At 36.2% G+C, this 23684-nt stretch overlaps 1 protein-coding gene across 14 annotated transcripts in view; it reads right to left on the bottom strand.

Annotated features, from left to right (window-relative positions):
• Positions 1-23684, bottom strand: part of ALDH1A1 (aldehyde dehydrogenase 1 family member A1) — a 179371-nt gene that overhangs the window by 51870 nt on the left and 103817 nt on the right. For 6 of the 14 annotated variants that reach the window (XM_078366526.1, XM_078366535.1, XM_035302420.3 and 3 more), the window contains one exon: positions 6442-6521. The exons of 1 other annotated variant lie outside the window; for it this stretch is intronic. In XM_078366526.1, the coding sequence (XP_078222652.1) occupies positions 6442-6507 (66 nt within the window). In that variant the 5' untranslated portion in view covers positions 6508-6521. Of the gene's footprint in view, positions 1-6441; positions 6522-16942; positions 17111-23684 lie in introns of all 14 variants that reach the window. 7 more of the 14 variants (XM_078366499.1, XM_078366494.1, XM_078366505.1 and 4 more) reach the window with 2 other exon arrangements.

The following is a 23684-nucleotide window of genomic DNA, read 5'->3' as shown; positions in this document are numbered from 1 at the left end:
AGCAGCAGCAGCACCCCCCACCCCCCCACTCAAGCCAGATAACTGCTATTTTCAGATATCTTCATTGGATGTATTTCTGAGATTTATTTTATGCTGATTTGCATCATATCCTATAGATTATCCATGCCATTTCAGAGTCATTATCTTTACTTTGGGTTGGTCTTCAAATAAGTTATTTTTCATAGTCTCTAAGAGTGTTTCCCTCATTCTGGCAAGTTTGTAGTGACAAATTCAATAGGTAAAGTCCCAGTTACAAAGTTATATAAACAGTGCTACTGAGAGTCCTTATGAAATGGGACAATACCCTCTCTTAGGACATGTGTCCTTTATTTTAAAATTGTTGATTATATTTTCTTACAGTCAGGCAGGTGCCAGAGAACAAACAACTTGCCAAGATAGTAGTCCTCAGAAATGAGCTAAGATACTGTATTCTAAGTATTAATAAATGATTATCTCCCACGAGTAAAATCAATGAGTGGTTCTGTCACTGGTTTTTGGCCATGATCCTGTTTCTGCTTGGCTCTGGCACTTTCTGAAGTCAAAGGTCCTGACGTGGCTGAGTGTGAGTTTCTGGGAGAAACTGGCAGCTCAATCATAAATTACCTGGAAGGTGGTTGCTGCATATGAAATTATAAGGCTCACTCACCTAAAACTTTTAGACCCTTGCTGCTTGTCAACATTTTGGTAGCATCAGCAAAAGCTGAAAGACCGTTAAGAATACAGTATTTCAGATGTCAGCCTAGATCTATCATCAATCAGGATAAGGAATGAATGATAAAAATGTAATACGTGTGAAAACAGTTGTTAGAGCTAATTGGGAAAGGCAGATAATACCTTCTTCTCTTAGGATATTTGTTGTTTACTTCAGTTTTTTTGTTGTTTAGGTTTTCTTGAGTGAGATTCTTGTACTACTGGTTTTGATATTTAAGGAAAAAAGGATATCATGTGGGAAAGCATCAGATCCAAGATAAAAAGATTCAGAATCCAGTTTATTCTGCTTTTGCATTTTAAGAGCTATGTGACCGTAAGTTAGTCATGCTCTCTGAGCTCCGGTTCCTCAGTTTTGAAATGGGACCCTGGTAACATCTTTTCTAGCTCCTCCCAGTGATTAATTATGAGCCTCAAATGAGAAAAAATGTGAAATCAGTTTTGAACTGTGGCAAGCAATATAAATATAAATATCACTTACATTGAGAACAGAGTGATCGGATAATGTTAGGAGTCATCTTGGGACTGAGAATCAAGGAGAAGGGACCAAGTTAGTAAGTGCTAGCCACATTCCTCAGATTACCTCACTTAATTCTCACCACCACTTTCCAAGGTAGTCATTCTCATTCCCAATTCACAGACAGAGGAACCGAAGCTCCAGGGAATGAGAAGCTTGGCCAACATCATATAATTAAATATGTAGAATAGCTGGAAATTGAAGCCAGGTTTAGCTTGTTCAATCACTGCACCTTGCAGTCAGTCAGCTATTTTTTCACCTGCTTCCAAGCCCAAAGCAAACAAAATATTGCTTTAGTTAGAAGGAAGTTAAAAACATTTCCCAAGTGAAAGCAGCATCACAGCACAATCAGCTTTGCCTTGAACATAAGTCCTTTCCTGTTTTAAGCACCCCTCAGTGATTTCCCTCATAAAATCCGCCAGCCAATCTGGCCCGAGCCTGTTTTTCAGTTTCATTTCATCCATTCTCTCCCTTACTCACTTTACTCCAGCTGGATTAGCCTGTGGATAGTTCTTTAAGCATAACATACTTGTGTCCTCGGGGTCTTTGCATGTGGTATGACCTCTGGATCTTTGCTTTTCCCCCACTCTTGGCCACCACATTCTCTATGTCCCTCAGGCTTACTTTTAAAGTACCTTCCTTAAAGGCTCCCTTCCTAAAAATCCTCATCAAAAGCTCTTCTCCTTATATTCTCTCAGCTTTCCATTTTCTTCCTTTAAACATTTATCGAAATTTCTGATTTAAGTATTCTCTTGCTTAATTTTTGATCCACACTGTTCCATACACCTTACAGTAATAGAAGCACCATGAGACGTGAATCATATTGGCCTTCATATATCATGAGACCTAGTATAGGTCAGTCATTCAGGACCCTGTTATAAGAGGAAGAGAGGCCGGGCGTGGTGGCTCATGTCTGTGATCCCAGCACTTTGGGAGGCCGAGGCGGGCGGATCACGAGATCAAGAGATGGAGATCATCCTGGCCAACATGGTGAAACCCTGTCTCTACTAAAAAATACAAAAAAATAGCCGGGCATGGTGGCACGTGCCTGTGGTCCCAGCTACTCAGGAGGCTGAGGCGGAAGAATCGCTTGAACCCAGTAGGCGGAGGTTGCAGTGAGCTGAGATTGCGCCATTGCACTCCAGCCAGGCAACAGAGCAAGACTCCGTCTCAAAAAAAAAAAAAGAAGGAAGGGAAATATGGGAGAAAGGAAAAGCAAAAGGTAGAAACAAGCAAAGGGGACAAAGGAAGTATTTGGAATTTGTTGTAAGAATTTAGAAAAAAAATTTAAAGCTGAATTTGTTTGTTGTAAGAATTTAAGGAAAAAATCATGGGGGTGGGGGAAAGCACTTCAAATCGTGCCTGGAACATATTATTCAATGATTCATAACTCTTCTCCATTGAAAATATCTCTTTAACCCAGAAGAGTTAAGCAAACCAGAAATCTAGGTGCGCAATCTCCTACTCTAAGCAAAATTGATTCCACAGGAGTTGAAGAAATGTAGTTCACACAGGCATTTCACATCTACGTCAAAGTACTCTGCCTCATAGCCTCTCTCAGCCCAAATATCACATTTTCAATAAAAGCAGAAAAACTATTTATTTCCAATTTCCCCTATTGTTCTCTTTTTCTAAGTTGGCTGCAAACTTTCTCCTAATGGCCTGGGAACAGCTGAGCAGCAGCTGGAAAGGCCATGGGAATCAGCAATGGGCAAATGAAAGTCAGAATGAAGGATACAATAGGACTCTGGCAACTCTGTCTGAGAGTAGTGGAATTGATCTTAGACAAGTCACTTGCTAGTGGGATAGCTCAGACTGCCAGCATTGGAAGTCTAGCTTTGTCACTTACCTGCTGTATATTTTTAGTATGTTACATAGCTGCTCTGTTCCTCAGTTCCCTCAACTGTGAAACAGGAACGATAACCCCCTCATAGGGTTATTATAAGGGTTAAATAAAATCATTGTCAAGAACTTAGTCACTGGCAGAGTAAGCACAATAAATTTTACCTATAATTATTTATTGTGTGTGTGTTTGTGTATATATGTGTAAAATGTCATTAGCTGATGAAGATCTCTTGTAGCATGAACAAACTATGGTTTAATCAGTTAAACACTTTGGGGTTTGAATTCTGTCTGAGAATGCTTGTCTTCTTGAATTTCCTATTTCCTTCTTTTTAAAAAAGAAAAAAAAAAGGTAAAACAACAGTATTGTGAAGCGAGAATGGCAAACAAAGTTACCAAATTCTGTAAGCGAAAATTTTTGATCCCTGAAATCCTGAAAGACCCTTGGAACTTCACTCTGATGAAGTCTTTGTCAGATGGAAGTTGGCTGAACAAGAAAGATTGACAGAAAAGCAAGGAGAAGACATGAGGGATACTTGTGGGAAACAGGTCTAAGAAAGGTTGGGTAAAAAAAAATTCTGGAAAAACTGGAAAGGATTCAGAAAAATAGGACTAGGATCACTAACGTTAAATCACGTCCCATGTGCCAGGCATTATTTCAAGTGCTTTGTACGCATTAAGTTCATTTAATATTTTCATCCACCTTAGAAAATAGGTATGTTATCATCCCCATTTTAAACATAAGAAAATCAAGGCAGAGGGAGGTAATGTAGTTTGCCCAATGATCACATAACTTTCAAAGAAGCTCTTCATTTAAAGGGTCAATAAAATGGAAAATGTGGGGTTCATTTAGACTCGGAAAGGGGAGTAATGAGGGTAAGGATGGGATTTATAATGATGTTTTTGAGGTTTTAAATTCCAAAAGTTTTTGTATAATTTTAGGAAACATTTCTTAAACTCTGATCTCTCTTTAATCTACCCCAACAAAGAAATAATCAGTGTACTAGAAAATAGTCATAAAACGATAGGTTTCAATAAATTATTTTGTTTGGGTGAAAAACAGTCCCAGGCTTGAGAGTATGTAGCTTTTCTATCATAGTTGTAATATATTTTTTTTGTAACTCAACCTTGTCTCTTTCCTCCAACTTGCCCTAACAACCCATATACTTCTAGCTGTAATTTAAAAAGGACATTAAAATAGTAATAGAAAAATAACATAAGAGTTTAGGGACTGGTAATTGAAGATAATTCCTCAGACACTATAAACCCTTTTTTTACTTGGTTTGTAACCAGGGAACTTATTATAGTTAATAATCATCATTTTTTTAACTCCTCTTGTAGGTGCAAATTCAATCCAATTCTTCACTGGGACATAGTAAAAAAAATGCAAAGGCATTTGAAAAAGCTCACCCATTTAGATTTAATTACGTACATAACTGGTGTCCTCCCAAGTGTGAAAATGCTATAACCAATAAATCAAACAATAAAATATCTGAGCAGAACAGATTTATATAGAAGATGCCTGAAAAATCAAAACTGACTGACTTGTTTTGGGTATTTTTACCCTGAAAAGTTCTTAAACACAGAGCAAAATGCCTGCTCTTTGAATCTTGCCTTCTTTTGGACACTTAGGTCAGTCATTTTCCCTAAAGGCACCATGACTTTGAAGTGAACAGGTTTCAATCTCGAAATCATCTCTCTGTGTTAAGGGATCATTAGATCTGTGCTTGCATGTTAGATTTTAAGGATGTTAGATTTTAAGGACCATCTCATTTGTCTAGTTCTGCTTCTTACATGCTTAATTAGTGACTACTAAGCGAAGCTTAATTCAGCAGGAAAATTATTTACATTAGAACTTCCTTGAAATACACAAGGAAGACTTTGCAAACTTCTGCAAAGCCAGAGAAGTGGGGAGACAGGGACATTCAGACTGCCAAAATACCTTCCTAGGTAGTATCATTAAAGAAAACCACAAAATTCCCATTAATAATAGTTATAGAATAATCTAAGCATTGCCAACAATTTTGAGCTTCACGAACTGTATTTTTAAATGTACCTTTTTGAATTGAAATTTCTTGGGAGTGACAAACTTGGAATAAGAAAATAAGGGAGACTGGACTATTGCAATTTTTTGGGCATACCTTGCCAAGATGTAAATTGTTTGAGGGTATGGATTCACATGTTACCATTTGTAGTAAAATTAAATGGAAAAATCTTTCCCCTTTAGTAAAACCTCGTGATAACAATACCTTAAAATACACTTCATAGCTGCTGGTCAACCATGTTAAAAGCACAATCTGATCTCTGCTGACACTTTCCTGAGGAAAAAAGCCAATCAGCTGAGCAACTTCCTCATTCGTTGTGCTTTATGAAAATGAAAATGCAAGAGACCTTAGGATTTCAAAATCTTCCACGGTTACAAGTAAGGAAATAAATGTGTAACAGCAGGGGCTTTTACTTTATCATTAAATTATAATGCCCTTTGTTTTTCTGTTGGCTAATTCAGACAGCAAAATGGCTCTCCCTTGAGTTGCCAGAGTTAATTTCTTACCATACTTTCTGCATCACACCATAAAGATAACTTTAAGTAATTTTGGTTGGACGGTGTTTTATTTGTTTGTTTTGGAGTTCTAGGATCTGACAGGAAAGCAGTGTGAAACAGACAAAGTTCAGAGTTACTCTCAGAATGACTCAAGCAGGATCCATTTCCTAGTTCCCCCTAGCTGCGGATTTTAAAGTCTGGACCTAGCTCCTGCTCTTGTTTCTCTAAATATTTATCAGTTAACAATTACACATCTGCTCCAATGGCAACAAACGTGGCTGAAGGAATAATGATTTTCTCCCCGCCAAATATGCAAAATAATGCAAGTCCATCTGAAGTTTTTTGAATCCAATTATCAGACTCAAGTCCCCCTATTTTAACACTCATTTTATTAAACATATCGGAAAGTTACATTATGTCAGTATGCTCTCTTTCTCCTTGTTTGCTTTCTATTGTTTCCCACTCGGTTGGTTCTTTCCAGTAAGTTTCTCTAGCGAGTAGTTTGCTCTCTTATCATACATGCCAGCTATACTGAAGTTGATAGAACTGCTTAGTAAAGTCCTCTGAATCCTGGTATAAGAGTCCGTTCACACAGAAGATAATTCCTTTCACTTGGAAATATTTTAAGAAATAAATTTATGAAGGATGGTCTGATATGATTTAGATCATATTTGATCAGGGCACTAAACCAAGACCTGCATTTTGCATGCCTTTTATTTTTATATTTGCAAAGGGCTCTTTACACAAGTTTACTTAAATTGACCTTTTAGGCTTTAAATAAATGTAGTTTTTGCAAACCCGAGTCAAAGCAGGAAATATAGGTTGTACTCACCTTAGTGTATTGAATCTTCAAATCAGTGAGTAGTGCAGGTAGGTCTGGCACATCGGAGGATGACATTTCTGATTCGGCTCCTGGAACACAGGTGACTGGCTCAGCAATTAGGTTCTGATAGAGCACTTGGCTTTATTTGCTCCTTTTTATCCGCACGGGCTAAAGTTTATTTGCATACTCGGATACGATTGGATGAAGAAACTCAGAGCAAAAAAAAAGAAAATGACACTACTTATTTGAAACACCTAGGGCAGGAAGGCTTTGACTTTAAACTTAAATCCTTAAGAAACCAGTGCTCCAGCATCGAAGTTGCATCTGGAGACAGTGCACTATTTGCAGATGAATTAATTTACAAAGCTGAAACCTGTGATAAGGGTATGCAGCAGCTGCTCTGGCCACTAAGGCCAGTTATTATTTTTTTGACTTTTTATGCTTTTTAATGCTACTATGTAACTTTCTGTTCTCTGACAGATTTGGAATCAGAGGATTTGAGGATTGAAAAGAGTTTAAAAGGGCATCTGTTCTCAGTAGAAGCTGGTGAGGAGAGAATCCTGGCCAGGTATCTTCAGTACAAGGCTTTCAGGAAATAAGTCCATCTCCCAGAAAATCAGGGTGCTATTTGGGGAAGAAAGGCCTTCTATCTACACCATACACTAAGTTAGTTTTAAAATACGATGTGTATTTTCAGTGCTGGATAAGTGGACCTACTGTGATTTCAGATGCCCTAAATTATCTTTATTTTCTATATGTGAGCAGAAAAGCCAGCAGGACTTTTAGGGAATTCAGAACACACTGTCACACACAATCACCACAATTAGAAATATGACAATATCATCTGTTAAAACTCATTTAAAGTTAAAGTAACCCTGGTTTTGGAAGTTGTCTGTATTTATGAATATAGGCAGTGTACAAAGTGTAAATTTAAGCAGGGCTTCAAAATAATTCAAGTTCTTAAATTAATGTTTAGCTGAAGGACAATCTGTTAAACAGTGTTACTCCCATTTTAAGTACAATACTTTATTGTGTTGTAGCTCTAGCAAATGTTACAATAGGAACAAGATAGAATACTTTGGATACTCTGATTATGAAGAATTAACTGATTTGTTTTCCTAATGAAACTTGCCAGTTCCCTTGAATATGGGACTTACAAATGGGACTTACTGAAAATTTCTAAAAAGTTTGCCTGAATCAGGTGCATCACTTGTTTCCCTTTCTACCCTCATTTGATATCTCCATTTTAGAGACCCAAAGAGGGTGATCAGCTTGCTTATGGTCACAGATCTATTAGTGTAAGACCAGAATGTCATTTCAGGCCAGTCTGACTCCCAAACCTGGACTCTTATTTCTGTTCATTATTTTTGCCCTCTATCCACAAGAGAACCATATGGGATCAAGAGTCAACAGCTTTGGTTTTCTCAGTGAATAGTCGCCCTTACCAGCATTTAAGTATAAGTTTTATTCATCTAAGACAAGGGTTTGCAAACTTTTTCTGTAAATATTTTCAGCCTCGGGGCTGGATGGTTTCTGATATAATTTACTTGACTCTGCTTAAAAGAAACTGTAGGTGACAGGTAAATTAATGGGTGTAGTTGTTTTCCTATAGAACTTTATTTACAAAAACAGAAGGCAGGCTAGATTTGATGCAAGGGCCAACTCCCTAGATTCTAAGGAAGTATCATTCCCAATGACTCTTCGTGTCTCATGCTTGAAGACCAGATAGAAACTTCTGTGTTCTTTCAACATTTCTCTTTCGATTTCTTTCTTTTTGGAAAATCTAATTGTTTTCTCTCTCAAAAATGTGTTTTGAGTTAAATGCACAATTACACAACAGCTGTTACATAACTTGAGAGTGGTGCTCCAGCCATGCCCAAACAGCTGTGTTTTGCTGCTTTCTTCTCCCACAGTCACAGTTGTTTGTGGATTCACATACTTATTTATTTGATGTCCAGGCGATGAAAGCTGAAGGCTTCATAACATACTTGGCTTGTCATCTCATTTCTTATATGATCATTTTCAAATGTATTTTATTGGATAATTATATAAGAACAATCCCTTTATTCCAGGCATTACTGAATGTAGGCAAAAGGAGTTGCTTTGGAGACAGGTTACTACACCTGCCCATTTAATTTCAGCAAATATTTACTAAGTATCATTTATGCATCTGTAATTCTTCAGCCATAACCTCACTTGAGCAGATCTTTTCTGCCTAGAAACCACAGGGCCTGAGACTTATATTTGTAAGGTAAGCATCATCCTACCCTGAGAGCTTATTTTGTAGAATAGCAAATTTCTGGGAGTGGCTGCATATAAGTAAAATATTTCATTAGACTTCTATCCCTTACTGAGGAAAAAATGGCTTTAGTGAGAACCTAGGGGCCATGGTTGCAGATTTTAGGACTGGACCCAGAATTGTACATTTTTATTGTATGCCAGGATTCTGCAGCAGAGGAGAAGCTTGTCCTCTAACTTGAGGGTAATAGGCAAAGGATGTTTAATCTTATTTTTCCTTCTTAGGAACAAACTAAATCACACACACACACACACACACATATACTCACGGGTGCACACACGTGAACACAGAGAGAGAAACAAGAAATATAAGAGGATAGTTTATCACTTGAATGTGACTTCTCTAGCCCTTTGTGAAAGTTTTAATTATACCAACAAACATATAGATTATGACTTCAACCATTCTTGAAACTATTCTCTCATTTTACAACAAACATCTCCAGAACTTCATCTAATCCTGGTTCCTGAAAAGATAAAAGGAGCCTAATCTGCCACCCACATGAGTGCATGAAATAAAACAAAAAATTGTTGGAAAAAAGTCATATGATGAATTAAAAATAGCTTCTGTAAATGGACTGAATGTTTTTGTCCAGTCACAATGCATATGTTAAAATCCTAATACCATTGTGATGGTATTAGGAAATCAGGCCTTTGGGAGGTATATTAGTCAATTCTCATGCTGCTAATAAAGACATGCCTGAGACTGGGTAATTCATAAAGGAAAGAGGTTTAACTGACTCACAGCTGAGGCTGGGGAGGCCTCAGAAAACTTATAATCATGGCAGAAGGGGAAGCAAACATGTCCTTCTTCACGTGATGGCAGCAAGGAGAAATGCTCAGCAAAAGTGGGGAAAAGCCCCTTATAAAACCATCAGATCTCATAAAAACAAACTATCATGACAACAGCATGAGGGTAAACCTTCTGTCATGAATAAATTACCTCCCAGCAGGTCCCTCCTATGACGTGGGGATAATGGGAACTACAATTCAGGGTGAGATTTGGGTGGGGACACAGAGCCAAACCATATTAAGAGGTAATGAGATTATGAAGGTAGGACCCTCATGAATGGTATCAGTGCTTTTATAAAAGGGACTCCAGAGAGATCTCTTGCTGTTGTTGCCATGTGAGGATGCAATGAGAAGCTAAAAATCTGCATCCCAGGAGAGGGCTTTCACCAGAACCCAACCATGCTGGCATCCTCATTTCAGACTTCAAGCTCCAGAACTGTGAGAAATTAATGGCTGTTGCTTATATGTCACCCAGTCTATAGTATTTTTGTTATAGCAGCCCGAATGAAATAAGACTGCTTTTTTTAATATTTCCTGATTTCAAAATCCTGGAACCATTTATTGAAGGTGAACCTCTCCTACTCCAGTTATATGACCGCTCCCCTATCTATTCTCTGTTGCCTTAGCATGTCTGCCTGTTGATAGACCTAGCAAGAAATCTATCCCTATGATTCTGATTACTACATTTTTAGCAGATACCACATTGCTCTTATTTGAGTTTTTATAATTTGGGAAAAGTGAATCTTGTATGTTGTGAGAGAGTCTGCTTAGTTGGCAAGTTGATGTTAAAAATGGAAGTGGAAGGCAGAATTTAAGTATATGAACATATGTATTTGTTGGCTAATTTCTGTTCACATGCCATTCTTCTTAAATTTGAATTTCCTCACCTCTGATTTCTTCTGCTCTTTACATATCCCTTTATTGCTTTTCTCTTTGGCTTGTGTTACTGAGATAGGAGAGATGCACCTCTTATCTGGTCTAATCAGACACTAACTGATTAGTAAGGTCACTAAAACAGTACATTAAAGCCTCTGTGAGATAATTATTCGAGTTTAAATAGGTTTTTGCTAAACCTTATGGGTTGAGGCCATTTCTTGGAACTGGATTTGCTACTTGGAATTTGAAATAATCTTGGATAAATAGTGCTCATAATGTTTTGTCTGCAGTTTCCAGTTTGTTTCTTTAATGTGGAGACAGAAAGACATGAAAGACATCAATGAGTCAATCCAAATGTAGACTACTTTTGGATTGAGATCGCCACATTTTTTTCCTTTTTTTTTTTTTTTACAATTCTCATGCAGATTATCTAAAAATGTATTTATAAATTTGATAATATTAAGTGTTTGTAATGTATTCAGTTTAGTTTTCATATAAATAACTTTTCTTACCACCTACGCCCTGGCAATTAATCAATATTTTAAGTAAGATGTTTTGATGCTGGCTTTGAAGCTGTTAAAGGGGACCAAAAGCCAAGGAATTAAAAAATAAAGCTCGATAAACTGGAAAAGATGACAAAAAGATCTCTGGAAAGAGGCTGACATGTCCACTCCTTTGATATTGACCAGTGAAACTGATTTTAGATCTCTAAAATTGTTGTTTTAAACCACCAAGTTTATAATTGTTACAGCAGCCATTGGAAACTAGTGCACTATTCAATGAAAATTCAAGTTCATAGATGGTAAACATTCCCATTCCAAAAGGGAGAAATTGGCCAAAGGAAAGGGCCAATGGGACCCACTCAGGTCCAAAATACATCAGAGTAGACATTAAACTTTAAAGCTCCAACATAATCCTTGACTCCGTGCTCTGCATTCTGGTGTGAGGACTGTAGTCCTGAGGCCTCTGGAAGCCCTTTCCCATGGCTTTCCTGGGCACCACCCATATGGCTATTCTCAAGGGCTGGAGTTGAATGCCTGCAGCATTTCCAGGCTCAGATACAGGCTGTTGGTGGCTCACCCATTCTGGGCCTAGAGGGCCGTGGCCTTATTCCACAGCTCCACTCAATGCCCTCGTGAGGACTCTCTATTAGGGGCTCTAACCCCATATTTCCACTTAGCACTGCTCTAGCAGAAGTTCTCTGTGGGAGCTCTGCCCCTGCAGCAGGTTCCTGCCCAGGCATCCAGGCTTTCTATTACATCCTCTGAAATCTAGCTGGGAGTTGCCAAGTCTCTTTTACTCTTGCATTTTGAATGCCTGCAGATTTAAGGTTGCATGGAAGCTGCCAAGCCTTATGGCTTTCGTCCTCTGAAGCAGTGGCCAGAGCAGTATCTAAGGCTCTTTGAGCCAGAAAGATCTGGTATGGGTAGCAACGTCCCAGGGCTGGGCAGGGCAGCAGAGTCCTAGATCTGATCCTGAGAATCACTCTTTCTTCCTAAGCCTCTGGGCCTGTGATAGGAGGGCTTTGAAATAGCTTGAGGCCTTTCTCTCATTGCCTTGAATATTAACACCTGGCTCCCTTTTAGTTATACAGATCTCTCTAGCAAGTGGTTGTTCCTCCACCTGATTGGATTCTTCTCCAGAAAATGCTCTTTCCTTCTTTACTACATGTCCAGGGTGAAAATTTTCTGAATTTTTACACTTTGCTTTGCTTTTAATTACAAGTTATGACTTTAAGTTTTTTCTTTGTTCCCAAATCTGATCATAGGTTGTTAGAAGCAGCCATGCCCCATCCTAAGTGCTTTGCTTGCTTAGAAACTTTTCCTGCCAGATACTAAGTCATTACACTTAAGTTTAAACTTCCATAAATCCCTAGGGCATGGACACAATGCAGCCAGGTTCTTTGCTAGGGTATAACAAAGGTGATCTTTGCTCGGTTTCCAATAAATTCCTTATTTCTATCTGAGACTTCATCAGCCTGGTCTTCATTGTCCATATTTCTATCAGCATTTCTATCACTTAGCCAGTTTCCAAGAAGTTCCAAACTGTCTCTCATCTTTCTGTCCTCTTCTGAGCACCCCTGCCCCTGCAAACTCTTCCAATTTCTTCCTGTTACCCAGTTCCAAAGATGCTTACATTTTCAAGTATGTTTTTAGAAATGCCTCACTCCTTAGTACCAATTTTTGATGTTAATCCATTTTGTGTTGCTATAAAGAAACACCTGAGACTAGATAATTCATTATTTTTTTAAAAGTGGTTTATTTGGCTGACAATTCTGCAGGCTGTACAAGCATGACACCAGCATCTGCTTTGCTCCTGCTGAAGCCACAGAAAGCTTTTACTCATGGCAAAAGGCAAAGAAGGAGCAGGTTTGTTATATGGTGAGAGAGGGAGAAAGAGTAAAATTTAAAAACCTTCCAGTTTCAGTTGCATAATAAATATTCATTATATTGCAAAATTATTATGTAATAAGTAATGATTTCTGTGAAAGCTATTGTTTTTTAAAGTAATTATTGCATTTGGAGAATATAAAACTTTTGGTTTGCATTTGCTTGCTTGAATTTGTTCTCACATTTTAAAGTTACACATACATATCCAGATCTATGACCACAATCCAAATTTATCTTCCAGGCCCTGGCTTTACATTTCAACTGCTTGTCAGATAACTAAGCTAAATGCCACACCTCATCATGTAGCTGGGTTTGCAAACCTGAGAGCCTGCATATTTGTTTTATGTGGACTGTACAATGCTGTACAAATTAGAAACATTTAAAGAAAATTCCAGATTTTAACTTTTTAAATGTCAGAATACGTGAAGAATAGTTTAAGCCTGTCTGCCATCCTTTAAAATCACCTGGGTAATTCAAAACAAAGCAAAACAACAACAAAATATTCTTATTATATAGGAGTAGTTTGAACCCAGGTGTGTTTAATATGCCTTAGGTAATTCTAATGTGTGGTCAGCTGTCAGAACCGCTGAAGCAGCTTTGGGTTCCATTTCCTCATAGCGCAACCATGAAGCTGAGTGGTAAAGGTTTTCAAAGTTGGAGCTGCTTTTGAACACTCTGTCATTGTCCTATTCTACCTTATAGTTGTCTAAGTTTTTGTTCCACCTTGATTTATAGGACCCAAATGAGTCATAATTATAACATCTACATCCACTGGATACCTTTTAGAAATGCAGTCTCTCACCCCCTCTTATATATACTGAATCAGAAACTCTGGGATGTGGCCCAGCAATTCGTGGTCTGTGTAACAAGCCCTCCTGGTGATTCTGATTCATGCTCAAGTTTGAGAACGCCTGCACTCCAACACAGACCTCCACCTGTCTCTATTATTTATTCTTGTCTGCTTTCACTTAAGTTACTACCTTGTCTTTTGTAAGACCCCTAAAGAAACTCATTATTATTTTTGCAAACATAATCTTCTCTTGAATTTCCTGTCTCTCATTATGACAAAACAACACCAACCAAACATCAGGCACTGGCAATTTCTTGACTTTCCTTCTGGTAAAATATTAATTTTATTTAATGAAACAAATTAACACCTTCAACTTTCGAGTGTCCTGATATTTTAGATTTAGGTTTTAAACAGCATATAGCTAAACTGCTTTTTAATCCAATCTGTCTTTGATATTTATGTTTACTATGTATTTAATATGTATGTATATTTAATCCTTTATTTATATCTATTGTAATTACTGATGTACTTTGTGCTTTCTCTTTGTCTTTAGATCAGTTAGGATTAAATTTGGCTGCCTCTGATGGAAAACCCCCCGAAAAAAATTTCAAGGTGGGAATAGAGTCTTCTCTAACATAAACCGATTGTAAGCAGGTTGTCCACGGCAGCCACGGCGGGAGAATGGAAAGACAGAGACTGCTTCCAGCTTACTGCTCTAAGATCCCTAAAGTATGACTCTTTGCCTTCTGATAAGAGAAGACTGCTAGAACTCCAACAATTACATTTAAATTCCAGGATTCAGAAGAAAGTGACAAAACTCTAGAGTCCATCTATTGTTTGAGGAAGTTTCCCTGAAGCTTGGAGCTCGTTGACTGTAGCTTAGTCTCATGTCCATACCTAGTTATGAGGGAAAATAAAGATTGTAAGCTTTTTCTATGATTTTGGGAGGCCAAGGTGGGCAGATCATTTGAAGTCAGGAGTTTGAGACCAGCCTGGCCAACATGGTGAAACTCCATCTCTATTAAAAATACTGGGCGTAATGGTACACACCTGTAGTCTCAGCTACTTGGGTGGCTGAAGCAGGAGAACTGTTTGAACCTGGGAGGCACACGTTGCGGTGAGCTGAGATTATGCCACTGCATTCCAGCCTGGGCAACAGAGGGAGACTCCATCTCAAGTAATAATAAATAATAATAGTAGTAGTATAGTAATTTATTTATCCCTCCTTTTCCACTTCTGTTCTTGTTTGGAAGAAATGCTTTCTATTTTTACTTGTTAACCTAAAAATTTTAACACACTAATCTGTAAATTTAATTACCATTTCTTTCTTGCAAAGAATTCAGGGATTTTGAACATTGTCATTGCCCTATTCTACATGTTATAGTTGTCTGTTATAACTTTTTGTTCTGCCTTGATTTATAGCACCCAAATGAGTCATAATTATACCATCATTATTTTATTCACTCAATTCCTATTTTACTTTACCTCTTTTTAAATTTTCTTCACCTATTATTTATTATTTAATCTCAGTATTTCCTTCTGGGTTTAATTTCACTCTTTGAGAGTCTGTTAGAGGTTCATATTCTTGACCAGTCTTATCAGGAGATTGTGAACTTTGTTAATTTTTCAAAGAATTTTGGGCTTTGTTGACACTCTACTATATGTTTCTTTGTTTGTTTTATTTATTTCTGTTCTTATGGTTATCATCATTCTACTTTCTTTAGGTTGTTTTGATTTCCCTTCTCCAACTTCTTGATACATAGACAATTGAATTTTCTAGCTTTTCTTTTTTTTTTCATTTAAAGCCCTAAATTTCCCCCTAAGCATGTCTTTAGTAGCATCCATAAGTTTCTGTATAGCATTTTCTCTTTTACTCAATTCAAAATACTTTTTAATTCCCATTATGATCTTCTCCTTGATTCATGGGTTATTTTAATGTGCACTTTAAAATTTCTTTATTGGTTAATAATAAACAACCTCAAAATCTTTGTAGCTTATAAGAACAAGGCTGCTTTTTATGTGCTTATAAGTTTAGAGTAAATAAATATATATACACACACACATTTGTCATATATATCTCATTTATTTCTTCTTTAATTTTTCACAGTCTTTTTTTGGTGTTTTTTACATTTTGTATAAGTTATATACTTGACTTGGATCTTTCTAAGTTTCTCCAGACTTACTGAGGTATATTTGACAAATAAAAATTGTATATATTAAAGGTATACAGCTTTATAATTTGATATATATATATATACATTGTAAAATAATTACTAGCACAAACTACCATATCAATCATTTCTCATAGTTATGATTATAATTCTTTGTTGTATTAGTTTGGAATTATATATTATCTTTACTATTATTTTTGTGCTTATTTCAGAAATGCATGTATTTTTTTAATTTATCAAAGATTAAAATTAATTAGTTCTTTTACTCTTTTCCTCCGTGAATCCAAACACATAGAACATTTTAAATCCTATTTACATCCCTTCCAACATACATCATTGCAACATCATTGTTGCTGGGTATTTACTTAAATATGTTTGAATGCATATAAATATTACTGGATATTCTATTTTTCACTCTGGATTTATTTCACCTTTTTTGTTATGAGGACACTGCAAATCCACTCAGCAAATTTCAAATATGCAATACAGTAAGTATTATTAACTATATTCACCATGCTGTACTTTAGATTTCCAGAATGTATTCATCCATGTAACTGAATAAATATACCCTTTGATCAACATATTCCCATTGCCCTCACTTCCCTCCCCTGGTAACCAACACTTTTCTCTTTGCTTTTATGAGTTCCATTTTCTTAAGATTCTACATATTAGTCAGATCATGCATGTCTTTCTGTGTCTGGCTTATTTTACTTAGTTAATGTCTTCTGGATTCATTTATATTATTGCAAATGGCAAGATTTCTTTCCTCTTAAAGGCTGAATAATATTCTACTGTATATATATTCCACATTGTATTTATTCATTCATCTATCCATGGATACTTAAGTTGTTTCCATATCTTGGCTCTTGTAAATAGTGCTGCAATAAACATGAAGGTACAGATATCTCTTAATGATACTGATTTTAATTCCTTTGGATAAACAGTAAGTCCTCACTTAATGTCATTGATAGGTTCTTAAAACAGCAACTTTGGGAGGGATGGCATGTAACGAAACCAATTTTACAGTAGGCGAATTGATATAAAGAAGAGTTAAATTCCTATAGTATGTTTCTGGTCACAAAAATATCACCAAACTTCTGAGTAAGGACTGAAACACTTTTAATATTAAACATTGAAATAAATGTGAGCTATACATACATTTAAGAAAGAATAGTACGAACAAGATGATTATATACCTACTGATTCCAGTTCAGGGTTGTGGATCGCCAAGCCTATCATGCAGCTCAGGGCACCAGGCGGTAACCAGTCTTGACAAGGATGCCACCCCATTGCAGGGTGAACTCACACGAACACACCTATACTCATGCAGGCTGGGACCACATAGGCATATCTGTTCACCTAAACTAACAAGCACAGATTGGAGATGTGAGAAGAAACCAGAGTGCCTGGAGAAAGCCCACACAGATAAGGGGAGAATCTGCAAACTCCTCACAGACAGTGGTCCAAACTGGAAATTGTCTTTTTTCCCCCATCAATGTTATAATGAAAAGATGTTGAACAAAGCAATGTTATTGGAGGAACTGCTCTGTAACTAGAAGTGAGATTGCTGGATTATATGCTAACTCTTAATAATGTTCTGTGGTTTTTTACTGTGCAGGTCTTGTACCTGGTCTTTTGTCACATCTATTCCTAAGTATTTCAGTTTCCTATTCTATTGTAAATTGCATTTTAAATTTCAATTTTTATTGTTTGTTCTAGTCTGTAGAATGCAATTGATTTTTGTATATTGATCTTATATCCTGAAACCTTGCCAAACCCACTTGTTAGTCTTATTATCTTTTGTTTTCCTCGTAAATTTATTTAGATTTTCTACATAGGTAAACATGTCATCTACAAATAAAGACTATTTTTACTTCTTCCTTTTCAATCCGAGTGCCATTTTATTTTTCTTGCCTAATCATGTTGTATAAAATCTGCAGTAAAATGTTGAATAGAAGTAGTGAGATGCTAATATCCATCTTCTTTCTCATCATGGGAAAACGTCTTCATCTTCATTATAATGTTAGCTGTTGATCCATCTTAGAGACCCTTTACCAGGTAGATGTTCCTCTTCTAAGTTTGCTGAGAGTTCTTTCATTTAAATCAGGAATGAATGGTGAATTTGCCAAATTCTTTTCCTTTTTTCCTTTATGTATTGAGACAATTAAATGGTGAATTGCACTGACTGCTTTTTTTTAAAAAGATAGAATCTTGCTTTGTTGCCCAGGCTAGAGTGCAGTGGCCCAATCTTGGCTCAATTGCAACCTCCACCTCTTGAGTTCCAGCAATTCTCTTGCTGCAGCCTCCTGAGTAGCTGGGATTACAGGTCCTCACTACTGTGAAGGGCTAATTTTTGTACTTTTAGTAGAGATGGGGTTTCACCATGTTGGCCATGGTTGGTCAGGCAGGTCTCAAACTCCTAACCTCAAGTAATCTGCCTTCCTTGGCCTCCCAAAGTGTTGAGATTACAGGCGTGAGCCACGTGCCCAGCCATTGACTGCTTTTAAAATGTTAAACCAACATTCCATTTCTGGGATAATTCTTACTTGGTCATGAAGTAGTAACTTCGTACATACTTTTTGAATTTGATTGCTAAAATTTTAAGAATTTTTGCATCTCTGTTTTAGAAGGATATTATCTGCAATTTAAAAAATGTTTTTGTCCAGTTTTGTTATCAGGATAATCCCGACTTCATAGAATGAGTTCAAAGTATTTCTTTTTCTTTGATTTTTTTGGAAGAATTTTTGTAGATTTTGTTGTTACAGGTTTGAAGACAAATCCAGTCTTTTTAATCTCATCTTGGCTGGGAGCAGAAATAGTTTTTTAAAATTTCTTTTAATATGTTTTAAAAATCATTTTCCCAGCTACTCGGGAGGCTGAGGCAGGAGAACTGCTTGAACCCAGGAGGCAGAGGTTGCAGTGAGCCGAGATTGCACCACTGCACTCCAGTCTGGTGCCTGGCAACGGAGAGAGACTCTGTCTCGGAAAAAAAATCATTTATACATATATATAACCTAAAAATTCAAGTAGATCTTAAACAGGTATTTTAAATACAACCAGACATTATATTTATGTTGTTTTATACTTTTATTCAGATATTTTATTTAGATATATTGGCATATTTTTCCTTTCTATTCTTCTTTATTCTTACATCTCCAAACTCATACCTAGAATAATTTTATCTCCACCTGAAAAATACCCTTTAGTGAATAATTGTATTTCTTTTAGTGAAAGTTTGCTGGCGATGAATTCTCTCTAATTTTTTTCTTTTTTTGTCTAAAGATGTCTTAGTTTTACCTTCATTCTTATAGTATATTTTGGCTGGAAAAGACATTCTATGTTGGCAGTTATGTTAGCACTCTGAAGGTACCATCCCAATGCCGTCTATTTCCTTTGTTTCTGTTGTGCCATCAACTGCAATCTAATGGTTGTTCCTTTGAAGAAAATTGTCTTTTTGGTTGTTCTTGTTGATAAAAGTGTTTTCTTCTGTTTATCTTTTTCTTTAGCTTCACTGATGTGTTCCTGTGACTGGATTTCTTTTTATTTTCTTTTATTCTTCCTTAAAAAAAAAAAAAAGACTGGGTCTTTCTATCTTGTCCAGGCTGGTCTTGAACCCTAGGCTCAAGAAATCCTCCTGCCTTAGCCTGGCTTTCTTTGTATTTGTCCTGCTTCATAGGGCTTCTTGAATCTGAGCCTTTTAAAAAAATAAACTTTTATTTTAGATCTAGGGGGTACATATGCAGATTGTTACATGGGTGTATTACCATGAGGCTGAGGTTTGGTGTATAAATGATTCTGTCACTCAGGTACTGAGAATAGTACCCAGCAGGTAGTTTTTCAGCCCTTATCTCTCATCTGTTCTCTAGTAGTCCCCAGTGTCTACTGTTTCTACTTTATGTCCATGTATAACCAATGCTTAGCTCCCACTTATAAGAGAAAATGTGGTGTTTATTTTTCCATTCCTGCATTAATCTGCCTAGTATAATGGCTTTTGGCTGCATCTCTGTTGCTGCAAAGGACATAATTTTCTTCTTTTTTATGTCTGAATAGTATTCCATGGTGTAAATGTACCACATCTTCTTTATCCAATACACCATTTCTGGGCACCTAAATTGATTCCATGTATTTGCTATTGAGAATAGTGCTGCAATACATGTACAAGTGCATGTGTCTTTTTGGTAGAATCATTTAACTTTCTGTGGGTATATGCCAAGTGAGAGGATTTCTGGGTCAAATGATAGTTCTGTTTTAAGTTATTTAAGAAATCTCCAAACTGCTTTCCACAGTGGCTGAACTAATTTACACTTCTACCAACAGCATATAAGTGTTCCCCTTTCTTTGTAGCCTCACCAATGTCTGTGTTTTTGACTTTTTAATAATAGCCATTCTGACATGTGTAAGATAATATCTCACTGTGGGCTTAACTTGCATTTTCTGATGATTAGTGATGTGAAGCATTTTTTTAATTCATTTGTTGGCTGCCTGTATGTCTTCTTTTGAGAAGTGTCTGTTCATGTCTTTTGCCCACTTTTTAATGAGGTTATTTGTTTTTCACTTGTTGAATTGTTTAAGATCCTTATACATTCTGGATATTGGACCTTTGTCAGATGCATGGTTCACAGATATTTTCTCCCATTCTTTAGATTGTTTGTTTACTCTGTTGATAGTTTCTTTTGCCATGCAGAATCTCTTTAGTTTAATTAGGTCCCACTCATCAACTTTTGTTTTTTTTTGCAATTGCTCTTGAGGATGTAGTCATAAACTCCTTCCCAAGGCTAAGGTCCAGAATGGAATTTCCTAGGTTTTCTTAAAGGATTCTTATGGTTTGAGGTTTTACATTTAAATATTTAATCCATCTTAAGTTAATTTTTGTATGTGGTGAAAGGTAGGGGGACCAGTTTTATTCTTCTGTGTATGACTAGGCTGCTATCTCAGCATCATTTATGGACATACTTTTGTCAATTTATCAAAGATCAGACAGCTGTAGGTGTATGGCTCTATTTCTGAGTTCTCTATTCTGTTCCATTGGTCTACAGGTCTGTTTTTGTATCAGTACCATGCTGTTTTGATTATTTAGCCTTACCGTATAGCTTGAAGTTGGGTAATATGATGATTCCAGTTTTGGGTCTTTTTGCTAAGGATTACTTTGACTATTTAAGCTCTTTTTTGGTTTCATGTAAATTTTAGAATAGTTTTTTTCTAGTTCTGTGTAAAATGATGTTGGTAGTTTGACTGGAAAAGTATTGAACCTATTGAGTGCTTTGGGCAATATGGCCATTTTAACAATATTGATTCTTCTAGTTCGTGAGATGGAATGTTTTTCCACTTGTTTGTGTCATCTATGATTGAATCCTAGTCTTTATGCCATTCATAAGTTTGGGAAAGTTCTGAGATACAACTTGTGTTCTATTCTTCTCCTTTTCATTAAGGACTCAAGTTATGCTTTATTAGATTATGTCACTGCACCCTTTAGTCATTCATCCTCTCTTCTCTATTTTTTATTATTGTATCTCTCTGTGATTTATTATGAAAATTTTCTTCCACACTAACCAATTAATTAATTTTATATATATATGTAATTATACATATATACATATTCGTATATATGTATATAATTATATGTATAATATCATATACATATAGTTGTATATGTATATTACATACACTGCCCACTGTCTCTCCCCTAGATCCCCCTCACAGACCCCAGTGTGTGATGCTCCCCTCTCTATGTCCATGTGTTCTCATTGTTCAACACCTGCCTATGAGTGAGAACATGTGGTGTTTGATTTTCTGTTCTTGTGTCGGTTTGCTGAGAATGATGGTTTCCAGGTTCATCCATGTCCCTACAAAGGACACGAACTTATCATTTTTTATAGCTACATAGTATTCCATGGTGTACAAATTCCATTTGACCCAGCAATCCCATTACTGGGTATATATCCAAAGGATTATAAATTGTTCTATTGTAAGGACACATGCACCCGAATGTTCATTGCAGCACTGTTTACAATAGCAAACACTTGGAACCAACCTAAATGCCCATCGATGATAGACTGGACAGGGAAAATATGGCACATATACACCAATTTATTAATTCTTCCTTCAACTGTGTCCAATTCCTGTTAAACAGTTTATCGAGTGAATTCTTGATATAGGTCTCTGTTAGTTCAATCAATTTTTGTTATTCTTTTTTAATTTCCAAGTCTCTTCTGAAATTTTCAATTTTGTTTTTTAAACACAGATATTTAAAGTCTGTATTTGATAAACCCAATATACAAAACCCTTCCGTTTCTCTTTGTATTATTTGTTGTTTCCTCAGAATTTTGTTTAAGATTTACTTTTTTACAATCCTGCTTGATGCTATGTCCTAGGCATTGCATTTAAAATTTTGTTTATAGAAAAAATCAGAGAACTATGACAATATTACCTTCTTCCAGAGAATGTGTGTATTTGCTACTGTTAAGGTCCTGGTATCTCTAGCTCTTCCAAAATAACACTAGGCTCTAGTATTCTGGCATCAAAGTAAGAGGCTTTCATAAAGACTATTTCCACCCCTCTTCTCTGCATGCTCTGGGCTAAGTACCATGAGGTTGGCAATTGTGTAGCACAGCCTCTCAGATATTCAGGTACACCTTCTGGACCAAGAAAATGCCCCCAAAGTAAAGATAACTCAAACACTGGGATTCCTTTCCAGGACCTCCATCCTGCCCTAGAATCTAGCCCAGTAGTATGTCATCATCTGGTTAGCAATTTTATGTCTTTAGCAGATGTGTTTATATAAATATTTTGTCCAGATACAGTTGTTCTTCAAGAAAGGCTTCAGTACAAATTATTTGTTTTGCCATTACTGCAATCAGAAGTTCGGAAACTTCCCCTTTTTCTGACAGTTTTCTCCATTAAAAACTTGAATTAAATGATATTTCTGTGATAATCAGCTTATTTTTTGTCACTTATACATGTTCTCTTCTCTCTTCCTTTTCCATGATATTCTCCTTTTTACTATGATATGTCTAAATGTTTATTCTTTTGTGGATTCAGTCTGATACTTTAATCTGGGTTTCATTGCCTTCACTAGTTTTGAAGATTTATTAGCCTTTATTTTTATTAGACATACATTGGAGCTTCTCACTCTAACCTCTATGTTTTTAAATCTATTTCAGAATTCCTATATTTTGATCTCCCTCTGCTGCATCCTAAATAAATTTCTCATTTCTATATGCTAGTCTACTTATTTTCTATTCAGCTATTTTTAAATTTGCTATTTGTTTTATCCATTGAGTTTTTAATTTCAGTGACTTTATTTTGTACAGCTTTATTTGATCTTTTTAAAAAACTATTATGCTCTTTTTGGTATTGTCTTGTGTTGACTTTGATAAAAATAGTCTCAAATCGTTGTTTAAATGAATAATTCAACAGAATTATGAGATGGGCTATGTCTTCATGCAAAAATGATAAAGAAGAAAGTCTCAAGTTCTTCTGGACCTACTATAAATACCTCAAAGTAATTTACCAATTTAGATAGTATTACTTAGGGAAAACACATATAAGAACATGTGGAAGATACATTGTAATACAACACAGCAATAATGTTCAAAGTCTGAGTGTCTTAAAAGGCTTGTTTGTTTGAATAACACTTTTAAGGATGTGTTATGGAATAGAACAGGATTATATACTTATACAAATCTCTATATGGGAAAGAAGAATCATACTGAGATGATTTTATAAATGTTCTTAATTTACCACATAATCAAAACTAACTGTAAGATAGAAAATTATATCTGTACCTTTGTTATGTTGGAGGTCGAAGGAGCATTTTATTCTGTTTTTCTGATATTCTTTTCATAGGCATTTGGAAGGGGTATAGTTTTAAGTCTAAGTGCTGGAACACTGACAATGAGTGTGGAAGGAAGAACGTTTTTCCCCACCCACACCACAGCC

The sequence above is a fragment of the Callithrix jacchus genome, chromosome 1, assembly GCF_049354715.1.
Source record: "Callithrix jacchus isolate 240 chromosome 1, calJac240_pri, whole genome shotgun sequence".
NCBI lineage: Eukaryota > Metazoa > Chordata > Mammalia > Primates > Cebidae > Callithrix > Callithrix jacchus.
This window is presented reverse-complemented; position numbering and strand designations above follow the sequence as displayed.